General features: G+C 39.3%; 1 protein-coding gene across 1 annotated transcript in view; it reads left to right on the top strand.

Moving 5' to 3' along the window:
* Positions 1–13,072, top strand: part of LOC140395494 (SEC14-like protein 1) — a 51,499-nt gene extending 38,427 nt beyond the window's left edge. Inside the window, exons 9-16 of the mRNA XM_072483319.1 lie at positions 1,717–1,805; positions 5,879–5,949; positions 6,091–6,262; positions 6,365–6,499; positions 8,993–9,127; positions 9,293–9,544; positions 9,721–9,899; positions 12,159–13,072. Coding sequence (XP_072339420.1) covers positions 1,717–1,805; positions 5,879–5,949; positions 6,091–6,262; positions 6,365–6,499; positions 8,993–9,127; positions 9,293–9,544; positions 9,721–9,899; positions 12,159–12,264 — 1,139 coding nt within the window. The 3' untranslated portion in view covers positions 12,265–13,072. The remainder of the gene's footprint in view (positions 1–1,716; positions 1,806–5,878; positions 5,950–6,090; positions 6,263–6,364; positions 6,500–8,992; positions 9,128–9,292; positions 9,545–9,720; positions 9,900–12,158) is intronic.
* The last annotated feature ends 457 nt before the right edge of the window (positions 13,073–13,529 follow it).

Raw genomic sequence — 13,529 nt, 5'->3', positions numbered from 1 at the left:
ACATGTTTTAATAATGTCATATCAATGTATTGTAGCTAGGTGGTAATTATGCAAATAAGTACATATGGGTGTAAAATACTGATATCAGTAATTATAACAGGCTTGTATAGATGTTTTATATATATATATAGCGTGAGTATTTGTATTGACTGTTGTAACAGTAGAAGTGCTTAGGTTCTGATTGAGAAATTCTATACTCAAGTGTTAAATTCTCAGTTCAAATTTGCTTGCTTGTGCTTCTGGATTAGTCATTCTTTGTTCGGTGAATTCATGAACTGAAATATGCTTCAAATTGTAGAAGACTATCTGAATTTATTTTTCATTAATTGTACCTTTGTGGGCCAGTTGTACAATAGGATTGAGACCATTTCTGGAGAGCTTTTGAGCTGGAGATTCAAATGAGGTACCATTTGAACTACAAAGGCAGGAACAAATTGATGTTTTTTTGTGCATAAATAAACTTCAGAGTGACAATGCTCAGTTTGTACATTTAGTATGGCTATGCAGATGTTTCCAGTTCACCTATATTTAATATTGTGCAATAATAATCTTTATCGTCACAAGTATGCTTACATTAACACTGCAATGAAGTTACTGTGAAAATCCCCGAGTCCCCACCTTCCGGCATCTGTTCGGGTACACCGAGGGAGAATTCAGAATGTCCAATTCACCTAACCGCACTTCTTTCAGGACTTGTGGGAGTAAACCGGAGCACCCGGAGGAAACCCACGCAGACACATGGAGAACGTACAGACTCCGCACAGACAGTGACCCAAGCCGGGAATCGAACCTGGGACTCTGGCGCTGTGAAGCAGCAGTGATAACCACTATGCTGCCATGCTGCCCCTGTTGTTACAATTCTTTCTAAAACAATCCAATGTGAAATGTTCTGAGCAAAGATTGCTGTTTTTGGTGGGTGTGAAATTATGCCTCCTCACTGCAGCCAGCCACTTCTTACTGAGCACCGGCCGTTTTCAGGGGAAACCTGTGGAAGGAAACTCCCCGGTATCATACCGATGCTTGCAGCCATAGGCTGAACAGGACAACACCATGACACCAGAACGGCCCCGCTGCCTAATTCACCCACCTGAGAATTGTAAATGTACAATGTCTGACTAGCTAAACTGCTGTGTAACAGCTAGTTTTATGGAAGCAACAATTTGATGGACATATTTGTTATTACCTTTAACAACTGCAACTTATATGCGTATTGTACCATTAATATAATAAAACATCCCATCACATGTCACGGGAAAGTGATAAATTTGATCCTGAGCCACAAAAGGTGATATTGGGGTAGATGGCCAAACACTTGGTCAAACTGATAGGTTTGAAAGAGAGGTAGAGAGGCAGGGAGCCATAGGGAGAAGTCCAGTGCTCAGTGCCTGAGCAGCTGAAGGCATAGTCACCAACGGTGCAGCAATTAAAATTGGGAATGTTCAAGAGGACAGAATATTCGAGGAGCAGAGAGATCTTGGAGATTTATTGGATTATAACAGATTACAGAAATCGGGGTGGGGGAGGTGTTGAGGCCGTGGAGGAATTTGAAAACTTAATTATAATGCGATTGCTGAGTATCTGAATTGGATACCTTGTGGACTGGAATGCATAGGCCTCTTCAAGAGGACTACTTTGTAGTTCAGTGTTTTGCATGTTATAGTCTTGGAACTTTTAGTATATTGGACAATATCATTTAATGCTGCTTTTTTCATACAGATGGCAGACCCCTATATATCTTACGACTTGGGCAAATGGATACCAAAGGTCTTGTCAGAGCTCTTGGAGAGGAAGCACTGCTACGGCATGTAAGTGTATTTTAATAATCATATTTTTAAAATTAAATTAACTTGATGAACCTTTCTAGTATTATCTCTGCTGAATTAGTGGAACTCTATGCAGTCAACATAAAATGTTATCAGAGGTACTTCCAGTTAATAATTAACATAGCATGTATATTTCAAGTGAATTCCTATGCAGTGGCTATCCACTATGTAGAATTCTGTTGCTGGTTTCACATTAGAGGCTTGTGGCCATTATGAGCAGGATTGAAACTGATCAAACTCTTATCAGATGGGATGATCTTATTCCTTTAATCTGGATTGGAATCAAACTTTGATGCCAAAGGTACAAGTTGTTCGTTAGTGATAACTCGATTCAGTCTTAAATTCTATTATCCAAATAGGAACAGTAAATAGTGCATGAAATATTAATTAACTCATCAGTTTTATGATGGATAATTTAGAATAACTCGCTTAACTTGAGTGATTGCTCTTTGGTATCATAAATTCCAGAATCATATCACCAAAAACTGTAAAATGTCTATCCTTCGTTTAAACAAGGGAAATTCTGGTGGTTCCAGATCTGTATGCTTTGAAATAATCCAATGTGTCTCTTTGATAGGTTGATTAGACTTGCTTCAGATACTAGTCTGCATTTTTTTTTTTTTTTAATTACTTCAAAGGTTTATGTAATGTGTTTTTGAATAACATTAATTTAGTGAGGCTTTTGTCTGGTACCAACCATTTTAGGTATGCATATGTATCACAGGAAACTTTAAACTAATTGATGAGAAGGCACTATCAGAGCTGACAAATGAAACACTGGGCCAGAATTTTTTCCTATTATTTTCAATTTTCTCCCAAGGGAGTGCTGCCATAGAATGGTTGCAGTTAATGATCTGATGGATTTGCGAAGTTCAATCAACACAATTATCAGAAACCAAACGAATGTCATAAGTAAAGTCAGTGCAGGAAATTGTCCACTGATCACTGCAGTCAGACTGCCAGAGAGTAATAATGCATCCTTCAAAATGAGCTCTCGCTCTGTCGGCACATTGCTGAGAGCTTCTATTTCCTCCTGAGATCTTATTACATAACTGGCAGGGATCAAATGCATGTCCCTGCTCTATTCCATTGGGGTAGTTGTTTTATTTTAACAACTTCGTGCAGCTATTCTAGCCACAGCTGCTGTTACGATAGAATATCTAAGGTGGCATTTTCTGCACGCAGAGGGATCTTTTGACTGTGTTTAAAGCAGTTGTCTTTTTAAAATAACAAACTTGCACTTATAGTAATCTATATGGGATAAACATCTGTGAATCTTTTTATTTAAGAGAGGGAAGAGAGTTGTGCTCTAAAATTTTAACATCAGTTGTAGGGAAGTTGCTAGAATCAGTTGGAGACCGAGTGACTGAGTATTTGGACAAATCAGCTGACCAGAGAGAGCTAGCATGGAGTAAACAGCAAGCCATGTTCAACAAATTTAGTAGATAAAGGAACTGCTATGAAGTTTCTTATTATGGACTTGGGAAACAATTTAACAAGGCTTCACATCATAGATTAATAACAAGAAAGAGAACTTATGAAATTAAGCAATTTATTGGTCCAGATAGAGAATTGGTTAGGAGGACAGTTACTTAGAGTTGGAATAATGGGTCTGCATTCAAAGTGACAGACTATGACGAGTGATGTCCCACAGGTATTCCTTAAAGCAAAAGGAAGCACTTTAACTCCTAACTTGTACCTTCTCTTATCTCCAATTAAGCAAAGCTCATTAGAGGTCAAAAACCACTTGTAAATAAAGATAGCAACCACAGGGATACTTTTGTGTAGAGATTTCTTTTCAGAGAAGCAGAGAGACTCATCCAGGGATAGCCTGAGGACCCTTCTGTCCTTGTCAGACTCCTGCTCAACCTGACAGCATTTGGCAAAACTGATGTTCAACTTAAAAGCTCATATCTATATTAAAGTGCCCAAACTGCAGACAGACCGAGCTCCTCCCATTAATTACATCCTCTTTATCCCACTCTGGTCCTCCTTACCAAAGTCTAAACACACTGTCTCAAATTATCCACTACCCAAGGAATCTCTAGCAATCATAACAAAGTTCCATTACACATTTTGTAAACAAGTAAATGGTTAGAATGAATGATTATCTCACTTTTACCACATCATAATTGCATCTTTTGCAAACACACTGCTTGCCTGTATGTAAAACCAGGATTCTTAAAAATATTACTGCAACAGATATATATAATACAATCTATATAAACATTTCCTACATTCACCATACTGGGTGTGATGAGAGGGACAGGAAGGAGTTTGGCGATATTAACCGGCGATATATATAGATGTGAAGGCCAGCAAGGGTGGGAGAGAACAGTAAAAGGCATTTGGGATTTCCGCTAGTTAAGAAGGAGCAGCAGGTGCCCGGAGCCTTTGAGGGCAGCAAGAGGAAAGAAGAAATCTGGAATAAGAGGGAATCAAACCTGAAATACCAACAATGAAGCAGCAGAGGTGCTGAGTATTGAAGAATTTACATTTGTCAAGGTGGATTACCTTTGGCAGAGAAAATAAAGGATAAATGCTGTTGGAAGGGGGAAGAGGAGGAGGAAAATGATGGGCTTGGGTTTGAAGTGGCAGCCAAAATGTGCACAGATGGACACGCGATAAAAATCTACATGAGCGGCAAAGTTACAAATTATAACAAAATAAGTAAACTTTGAAATGCATACGGATAGTGAGGAAGACCCATATTGTGAGAAAAACTATATTCAAAGTTAAAGGTATGTAAAATTGATGTTGCGAAGCCAATAATGAATTAAGGACCAGATGCTGAGACAGGTGAATGGAAATATAAAATATTTTCTACATCTATTAAAATAACTATGGTTGGAGCCTAGACCACCATTGCATTCTGTAGATGGTCGTTTAGGAGTCGATGAAGATAAATCTGAATGTTCAACCAGTGGATCAAAGCTGTTCTTCAAACCACAGTTTGAGTTTTGAAAGAGAGTAGCGAGACTGTGAAGAAGTTTTTGAACAATAGTTCCTTATGCCTAGTCAAAATGCGAAGGACGAAAACAGTTTTTGTTTTTTTTGCAATTGATTAGAACTGTGGGGTAGACCTCTGTCTCTATCACTATCGCTATTGTCAGTTTCAGTTACTGCGCCAGTAGAGGCAATTAATCATCAATGGTTTTTAAATCCAAAGGACAAATCTGTCCAACAAGTCGAATTTGTAGTGACTAATCCCACTGGACACCCTCTTCCCCAGTGTTGAGAGATGTGAATAAATCAAAGTTCAGAAGAGACTCAGGATATCAAGCTATTGTAATGATAGCTGAGGAGCACGACTGTATATTGATGTTACAATCACAGTGTTAAAATCCACTCCTGTCAAAAGAGTGGAAGTTATGTCACAGCTGTACAGAGCTCTGGTTAGATTCCATCTGGAATAGTGTATTTGGTTCAGGGCACCTCGGGAATGATATGGTAGCCATAGAGGGGATACAGTGCAGATTCACAAGGATGATATTGAGCTAAAATAATTAAATTATGAGAATAGGTTGCACATGCTAAGTTTAGATTCTCTTAGATATACAAAATTAAGGGATGATCTAATTGAGGCGCTTAAGATGAGCATGGAAATTAATAGGACAGCAAGAAACCTTACAGTGGTGGGGAGCATAGAACAAGGGGATGTAACCTTAAAGTTTGGCACCAAACCATTCTACAGTGATGCCAGTAGGCACTTTCTTAAAGGTAGTGGGAATTTGTAGCTTTCTCTCTTCCCCCCCCCCCCCCCTCACAAAAACAGCTTGTGAATTTAGGTCAATGGAAAACTGAATAGATTTTTATCAGGCAAGGGTACTAAGAATTACAAGACCAAGATGGGTAGGTGGAATTGTCATCTGTTGTAATCTAATTGAATGACAGGAACAGGTTTAAGGTGTTGAATGAGGACAAAAATAAATTGTTTTGTTATAAGAGTCTCTGACACAAAGACATGTAACAATTAAAATGTCAATTCTGAAAATATGTCGAAGTTTTTGAAATTAGGGTAAATACGTTTACACGATATTTTTAATCTAAATCAGGTTCTGTCTATTAATGAAGAAGGATTAAGACGATGTGAAGAGAACACTAATGTGTTTGGAAGACCGATCAGGTAATCATAAGTTCCATTTTAATTAGTACAGGACACTTGATGATATAATTGTGCAAAGAACCATTTCATGTTAAGATTACAGCACCCTGATAAAGCCTTACATTGTTCTGTTTTTCTTGATTGTTTACTTTTATTAAATAGTTCATGGACTTGCTTGGTGGATTTAGAAGGCTTGAATATGAGACACCTTTGGCGACCCGGAGTTAAGGCGCTGTTGAGAATCATTGAGATCGTTGAAGCTAACTATCCAGAAACACTGGGTCGGCTATTGATCCTCAGAGCGCCTAGAGTGTTTCCAGTACTTTGGACGTTGGTAAGTTGTCGCAGTGTGCCTGAGAAATAAATTGTATAATAGTTTTGCTTTCAATTCACCTTGCATTCTAAATTGTAATTTAATGTCCTTGTTTGATTCCAGGTCAGTCCTTTCATTGATGACAATACAAGAAAAAAATTCCTCATCTATGCAGGAAATGATTACCAGGGACCTGGAGGACTGGTTGATTATATAGACAAAGAAGTGATCCCTGATTTTCTTGGAGGAGAATGTGTGGTAAGAATTTTTTATACATCAGTTGCTTTTTTGAGTCATTGTCTAATGTCAACAATTAAATGTGACATGAACTATCTGATCCTTGTTGCTTCAGCAGAAGGAAAAGTAAATGTTTTTAGTTGAACTAAGTAATACCACATTGAAGAAGCAAATCTGATTTAGGGTGTTTTGTTTTGATAAGATCCAGAGTTATGTAATGGGTATTTCAGGCATTCTAGCATTTTACATTGGCCTTGAAGGACTTGATTGCACAAGTGTGTTTTAAATTGGTAGAATAAGTAACTTATCATACAGTTATAAGCTGCAGCGTAATTTTCTCCTGTAGCCAGTCGCATTCTGTTTATATATTGAGTTTCAAAAGGAAAATGCAGATTTCATTTTTTGAAGTTCTTGCTTCACTCTTCCTAAATAGTAACTACATCAGTGAATGTATGTTACATCATTAATGTATGGTCTGCAGAGGATTGAGCAGTTCTTACCCCTCACTGCCCTTGCAGGCAGATTTATAATATCAAGTAACCCAATTAAAATGCTTATTACTAATATTACTATTGGTAATTACAAGGCAGTAAAGGTAAGGTAAAGTCGCCATAGTCCCAGATGGCCATAAGCTGCTTACCCCATTGAGGGGGAGAGCTGACTGGTGGTGATTTAACCTTAGGACCTCCACACCTCGGGCGAGGGGTAAGGTTGAGAAGGATGAATAACCTCAGCCGATACAGGAATTGAACCCCTGCTGCTGGCGTCGCTCTGCATCACGAACTAGCTATTGAGCCAAGTATTATTTCTTTGAGGGGCTACTTTCCCAGCCTGTATAATTTTTGCTCGGAGAGATGTTTGGGGTAGAGGTGAATACAATAATAATAAAAAGAGAAAATGCTGGAAAACCTCTGGCAGCACCTGTGGAGAGAGAAACTGCGTTAATGTTTCTAGTCTGTATGACACTTCTTCAGAGCTCTGTTTCTCTCTACGGATGCTACCAGACATGAGTCTTCCAGCATTTTCAGTTTTCATTTCAGATTTCCAGCATCTGCAGTATTTTGCTTCTATACAAGTGGTGTAATACAAGACAGGCCCAAAGGGGAGTGAAATTAGGTTTTGATTTTTGTATGTTCGATTATAACTGACAAGGTTGTAGGATGCATGGCCAAATAAAGTATGTTTTCCATATGTTATTTTCTGTGTCCTAATAGCTTGTACAAATAATAGCTTGTAAAAAATAGCTTGTACAAATCAATTGGAGCAAATATGTAACTCGCTTTATCATCTTCTTTCAAAACCGTTTTGTTGCTCTGTTTCGGTCCCAACAGCGTGTCCGATACTGTGGGTATTTCTATTTATCTTAGTGAACCACAAGTCTGCCCTTGTATCGATCAAATGACCACACAGCCAGTTAATTCAAAAGATGGTTTATTTACATACCCAAGAGTTATCTCAACATGCAAACACAATGTCTACTACGAGTTAAACTACACCTATCAGCTGCAATAACCTATGCTTAACTTCAGGGCGACCGGCACTGTGCAAATGGATAAGGCCTTTATCTGGATTTCACTTGGCTGGTTCGAAGAAACTGGCACTGTCTCTGCTGGGCTCATCCGTCAGGTAGCGATCGTTGGTCTTGAACTTAGCTGCTGTTCCTGCTGCAATTGGGCTGGCACAGGCCGGATCCAAAAGAGACGGAGCACATGGCTGTGCTCTCTTTCATCCCTCTGGGATTTCACGCTCTTTGGGACGGTCCTTAACCTTGGACCCAATAGTTCAACAGGCCTCTGATCACTGTCTTCGATTTCGGCCAATAATGGGGCGAGTGCCTTGGTGGCTGGGCGGGTCCTTAGCGGTCATTGACCTTGGCAGTTGTGCTTTCTGAGCAAGGGGAGTGGTGCCGGTTGCTTGATTGGAGTTCTATTGTCCTGGGAAAATGGGCCATTAAAATGCAAACGAGCGGGGGTTTCGATCAGGTCTGGTTACCTGTGCTTTAGATACACATAGGCTGTGTATCTATCTGAGTCCTGGGTTGGCCATAATTCCCATGGTCCTTTACAGGTGGCCATCTTAGATTGCTGCAGTATTCTATAGTACTGCATTGTATGACAATCCAATGTCAACACTAGTTTGATACTGTCATTTGTATTGGAGGCATCTTATGTTTGCCCTCCCGAATTTCCAACGTTGTGTCATCCAATGTCACACCCCGTTAAGAAAGTCCTACATGGAGGGAAGGTAGCTTTGTCAACCGTGCAGCTAAGATTGAGAACTCGACATGTGGGTAATAATTGTCATATACCCATAATCTACTGTTCTGGCAAAGTGCGTTGTTACTGTGGCATTTATATTTTTAAATGGGAAGCACTTGTGTCGAGCAGTTACTTTGAAGCATAATGTCCTCCAGAGCCCAGTTAGCTACTTGCTGAGCTTTTATTATAAAGTATCTTTTGAGAATCATGCATCATTTAAAAGTTTAATTTGATGTTTTTGTTTTCACATTTTTAGTGTGAGGTTCCGGAGGGAGGTCTAATCCCCAAATCGATGTATAGAACAGCAGAAGAACTCGACAATGATGACATCAGGTTATTGACTGAAACTATTTATCAGTCAGCAAGTGTTTTCAAAGGATCACCTCATGAGGTAAAATTTGTGTTTCCTCTGGCTGTTCTTAAAATTTCAATTTTTTATGATGTTCGTAAACATGCTATTTACCTTCAAGCTATGTGTCCTGATGGCTAAGATGGAAAAGTGTAGCATTTCATTAGTATACTCATTGTATTATATTTTGCTTTTATGTGCATCCAGATACTAATTGAAATGGTAGAAGCATCTTCTGTGATAACCTGGGATTTTGATGTGGTGAAGGGTGATATTGCCTTCAACATCTACCATTCGAAACGAGCACCTCAGCTTCCCAAAAAGGACACCCTTGGAGCCCATGGGATCACATGCCCTGGAGGAAATAATGTACAGCTTATAGATAAATCATGGCAACTAGGAAAGGACTATAGTATGGTGGAGCCACCACTCATCTGCAAAGAAGGAGAAAGTGTGCAGGTCAGTTTCAAATTGATCCCAAACCAACACAGCCAGTGTTACATGGTCTAATTTTTAATTGTAGTGTCCGGTCAGATAATCATTCTAAATGTTCATCCTTGGTGTAATATTCAGGTTAAATGGTGTTTGCACAGATTTTAAATCAATTTTGTTTTTATCTTCTGTGTTGCTCACAGGGTTCACATGTAACAAGATGGCCTGGTTTTTATATCCTGCAGTGGAAATTTCACAATATGCCTTCCTGTGCTACAACTAACCTGCCTCGCGTAGATGATGTGCTGGCAACATTACAGGTTTCTTCCCATAAGTGTAAAGTTATGTATTACACTGAGGTCATAGGATCAGACGATTTCAGGTACAGCAAATAAATCTACTGTATTGAGAATTCAGTATCGTATCTGAACAGTGCTCCGATGAGTACTAGATGCAGTTAGATTTCACTGAATACGGTTGAATCTATTCATTCTTCAGTTCAACATTGGGGAATCTGCAACTGCATTTTCCACACCATTTGCTAGTCCCTGACATGCAGATGATGAAGTGAGTTCTTCCCAGACTTATGTAAAACTGGCAAGGGTTGCACAAATACACTGCTGACAACCATCCTTCTGCTCAGCATCTCGTAACCAACCCCCACCACACCTTTGTCTCAATAAGGTTTGAAAGTTAACTGCGCGGAAATGTAGCAGGAATCCATGCCTTGCAATTCCATTGAGTCAGTTCAAAGAGATACTTGGTCATTAACTTCAGCATTTGGAATTGTATTATGTATAAAGCGGGTGGTAATTCAGTTTACTGTGCTTAACAAGGCTGTAAATTTCCGTGGCCACAATTCGACTTTTGTTCTTGGTTTATTTTAACAAAGGGGAGTACAATTTTGCAAGTTGTTTTGGGAATAATTGTCGCAATTTCCGGAAGTAATAGTACTAAGTCGAGGTTTTGGCAAGCCTCCTGTGATCTTAAGTTCTTTGTGTGGCCTGCTATTCCAAAAACTAAGTGGTTTCTTACACATATCTTGTTTAATATGATTATCATCTGCCATCGCATTTTTGAAGTGGTTGCCCATTAACTGGTTGGGAAATCATGCATTGCGCACACCTGAATATCGGAGGTCCCCTCCCACTGCGCAGTGCTCCCCGCCCAGCAAGACTCGAGCGAAAAACTGACCCCACTTGTCTTGATGGTCTTGCCAGGTGTTTTGTTCAATTCTGAAATAGCCTTAATTTGGACCATGCTTTATTTTTTATTACAATGTTTATATGTTGCGTTCCTATGAAACCAGTCCAAATAATGGGGATATTTTACATACACGTTTCTGTTATTAAAAGGGTTGAGCTACTCTAAGGAATATGATTATTAATTTTACATTCAGAAAAAGATGAGATGAGGTTAAAAACCAAGATAATTACATCAACCAGGTGCCATTTTAATTCTGCTTTTTTGAATCCGTTTTTAGACAATGATGGACTGTTGATTAAGAGAGTTTCTGACTCCCTTCGTTAGGTTAGACCTGATGCAGTAGTTCAAAATTGCAAATTATGTCAAAAATTAATGAGAGGAACAATTACTTACACTGTTGACTCAGTAATTAGAAAGTATAAACTGAAGATTGCCACCAAAAGAACAAAGTCAGGAAGTTTTTTTGTTTAAAAACCAGAAGTTGTAAGAAGCTCTACTTTGAGTAAGGGTGAAGGATAGAGAAATAGGGCAGTATGTGATCCTTTGATAAAATTCTATGGGGGCGATCTACCGGTCACGTTGTGTCCAAACGATGGTGCGGCGCAGCCAGCAGATGCCGGGAGATCCCTCTTTGGGATCGACCTGGCTCGCAAGATCTAACGCGATCTCGCGAGCCATCGCAAACTGAATCCTGCCCCATTGTGTATCAGTATTTGGCAAATCTGCAGATCAGAGTGAGACAGCTTGTCTCGTTCTAATATGCATCTCTTCTGATCTACTGAGGCCCTGGGATCTCGCCTCTTTTCCTCCAACACCTCAGATGAGCGACATTCAGTGCTGGTCTCCACAAACTGAAACCAAATGGGACAGCACTTGGGGGTGGTCTCCCATTGGATCCGGGATCCCAGGTAATTGTCCTCTAGGCAGGGTGGCACTGTGGTGCTACCTGCCAAGGCGCCAGGCTGTCATTTCACCTACACTGGGGATCAGTCCTGGGTGCCCTGCCCATATGAGGTGGGGTGTGGGGACCCCCTTGTAGGTGAGTCGAGGTTCGGGTGGGGGAAGTTCAAGAGATCGGGATGCTACTGAGGAGAAGCAAGCAAGAGTTCCTCAGTGCAGGAAACAGGACTAAATATGGCCTCTGTGGGAAATTCCCCGCTGAGGCCCCGGATTGCAACAAAGTACCGAAAGATAACGTTGTTTCTCGGGGCTGCGAACACTGGGAAGCACCTGGCTAAATGCGCTTGTCATGGAACTCTGTTGTAATTTAGTTAGATCGCGGCAAATGATTTAACGTGCAAAAAAAAGTGGAAATCGTTTGGATGCTGATGAAAAAATTTCCAATAAACAGCTTCCAAATTAATCTTGAAATGTAATGTAAATTAATACTTGTAATGCATTGAAACCCTAAGAACACATGCTGTTTTTATTTCAGGGGTTCCATGACTAGTCTCGAATCTAGTCACAGTGGCTTTTCACAGCTCAGTGCCATTACAACATCATCCAGCCAGTCACACTCCAGTTCTATGATCTCCAGGTAGTGGTTCAGAATGCCTGCAGTTTTTTTACAAAAAGTGCAAAACAGGACAATTTTTGGTGGCAGCTGATTGGCATGATGGTGCAGCAACAAAAAATGCATATTTGACTTTACTGATGCAACCAGTACAATCAGTTCAGTTTCTTTGTGTCTTTCGATTTCTCCTTCACTATGTATCTGAGTGCGCCCATAGTTTGCGATCAAGATTTTTAAAATAATGTAGTAATTCATATTTTAGTCAAATGTCATGAAGGTGTAAATGTTTACAGGACTGCATTTTCTAACAGACTGTAATACGTTTTAAAGATAGTACTGTACTTTGAATCCTACCTGTTCCGGAAATCTCACCAAATCTTTCCTGAATTCATGAGATTGTTGTTACAATGCATTGGAAAAAAAAAAGCACAAGGTCAAAGAAACAAATATTCTGAACTTGACACTTAAAAGAAAAGAAAGTTAATACAAGCACATGCTAGACATAGAAAGTGTGTCTTTTGCACTTGAACCAGTTAAATAATTGCTTGGAAGCATGAGGTCGCACACTTTAGATTTGAAACCATAGGTCACAACCTACTTGAATGTAGTTATAGCATTTCATATTTGTTTGTTGCTGTTCAACTGTATGAGACAGATGTCTTTCTACAATTTAGTTACTGTGTTTAATGTCCTGAAGCCAATAATGTTCTCATGAAATGAAATCATTGTGTTAATATTCCTGTTGTGTCCACCTGTACTTATCCATTGCATATCAATCTTTGTTTATGGAGCAATATATGTTACCACTGGGTTGGTAAATAAATAATTCAAATATCCTTTTGAACAGCCTCTTTTTAAATAATAAACTTCTAGACTGAAATTCTACTGTTTGTCTTATTTCCTGTTGCGATTTGTATTGGTTTGGAATTTTGTACAAACTCAGATTTTCATTAACACCCTGTATTTATAAAAGCCCTGTAATTTAATGAAATATCCCAAGGTGCTTGGAAGTGTTATAAAGCATACTTATGACACCAAGCTACAGCCAAGGGATATTTGGTCAGAGATAAGGGGATTTTAGGGAATGGCTTCCAGGAGATAAACCAGGTGAGATAGGATGGGCATTTCACAGCTTTGGGCTTAAGAACTGACATGGTGAAACACTTATTTTACTAAATATTCATTTAAATACACTTGCAAAAAATACATAAACTGGTCAGAACATAGTGGAAAGTGTTAAACATAAAAGCATATCAAACACAAACCGATGATTCAAGAACTCAGGATGACAGG

The sequence above is a fragment of the Scyliorhinus torazame genome, chromosome 18, assembly GCF_047496885.1.
Source record: "Scyliorhinus torazame isolate Kashiwa2021f chromosome 18, sScyTor2.1, whole genome shotgun sequence".
Lineage (NCBI taxonomy): Eukaryota > Metazoa > Chordata > Chondrichthyes > Carcharhiniformes > Scyliorhinidae > Scyliorhinus > Scyliorhinus torazame.
The sequence above is the reverse complement of the archived record's forward strand: the minus strand, read 5'-3'. Positions and strand labels throughout refer to the sequence as shown.